Consider the following 1,485-nt stretch of genomic DNA (forward strand, 5'->3'; position numbering starts at 1 on the left):
TCAACCTCTCAGTGTCTTGCCTTATTCAGATACTTACTTCTGAGCCTTCTACACCGTCTCATATATAGCTCACAGGCACCAGTGTCACCCATGGGTTAGAAGACAGGTGCTGTGCGTGTCGTATAGCCGTGGCACCGCCCATACGTCCGCGTACAACACTGCAGAGCCCTTCCGACACTGAGTCGGATTCAGACACAGTGACAGGGCTAGCCAAACAGATGGCCCGAAATAAGCCCCGGGGCCCTGGGCCTGGCCCCAGAACCAAGCTCGAGCGGTTCATCCAGGACAATTCCGAGTCCGGTTTGGAGACTAACGGGTTACTTGTGGGGGTATTCGACGGACACTCAGGACAGTTTGCGTCTGCTTTTGCACGCAAGATGTTCCCCAAAGAGCTGGCTGTGATAGTGGCGGATGGCCAAGGGGAGAGTCGTGTGGCAGCGGTTGAACAGGCACTCAGACACACCTTCGCCAACGTGAGCGGCTGCATGCGCCAGTATGTACTGGCACACCAGACCACAGACCCAGACACTGCACCTGCGCCACGCTCCCCGCCCCGGAATTCAGGACCGGTCCGAAATGCAGACACACGGGCTCGTATAGAAAGGATATCTGGTCAGAGCAAGGGAATTGCGGGACAAAATGGGGCGGCGGCCGAAAGGACGGAAGGGAGTGTGACTGAGGATGCAGCACACACAGAACAGACCTCTCGCGCAGATGGGTCATTCAGGATAGGCAGCAAGGAGCATATAGCTGGGTGTGCCGTGCTGGTTGTGGTGGTGTTACAAGGCATGTGTTGTTGTGTTAGGGGTGTCTTGTATTTCCAGGTGAGTGAGTGGTATGTATTGTTGTATTGGTATGTTATGTTATTAGTATATTGTATTACCAGGCGAGTTTGTAGAGTGGTATATATTGTTCTATTATTCTACTATTATATAATTATTATATTATTAATATAATGTATTGCCAGGTGAGAGTGGATAATGGTATATATTGTTCTATAATTATATTTTTATACTATTATATTACTATTATATTATTATTTTGTTATATCACCAGGTGAATGTGCAGAGTGGTATATATTGTTCTATTGTTATATTATCATATCAGTATTTTATTATATTACCAGGTGAGTAAGTGATATATACATTGGCTCGTCCATTTATATTAAATAGCCCCCCCCCCCTTCACCAGTCACCATATACCAAAATGCCACTATTCTCTCTCCCGCTTATTCAGATTACATCGTATGTACAATGGTCCGTTTTACCTACCTCCACCATGTAGTGGTTCTATTAATATCTTCCCTCCAACCCATTAAGATAACATCGTTTGTGCAAAGGCCTGTTACCTACCTCCACCATGGAGTGGTTCTATTAATATCTTCCCTCCAACCCATTAAGATAACATCGTTTGTGCAAAGGCCTGTTACCTACCTCCACCGTGGAATATTTCTATTAATATCTTCCCTCCAACCAATTCAGATGA

The 1,485-nt window shown here is 46.2% G+C and overlaps 1 protein-coding gene across 1 annotated transcript; it reads left to right on the plus strand.

Annotated features, from left to right (window-relative positions):
- Positions 1-218: 218 nt before the first annotated feature.
- SARC_08065 (hypothetical protein) lies at positions 219-1,284 on the plus strand (the record flags this gene model as incomplete). The annotated part of the gene is made up of 2 exons (XM_014297973.1): positions 219-824; positions 1,192-1,284. 2 exons carry the CDS (start codon positions 219-221, stop codon positions 1,282-1,284), a joined length of 699 nt encoding a protein of 232 aa, XP_014153448.1.
- Between the last annotated feature and the right edge of the window lie 201 nt (positions 1,285-1,485).

Source organism: Sphaeroforma arctica, assembly GCF_001186125.1.
Source record: "Sphaeroforma arctica JP610 unplaced genomic scaffold supercont1.689, whole genome shotgun sequence".
In the NCBI taxonomy this organism is placed as follows: domain Eukaryota; class Ichthyosporea; order Ichthyophonida; genus Sphaeroforma; species Sphaeroforma arctica.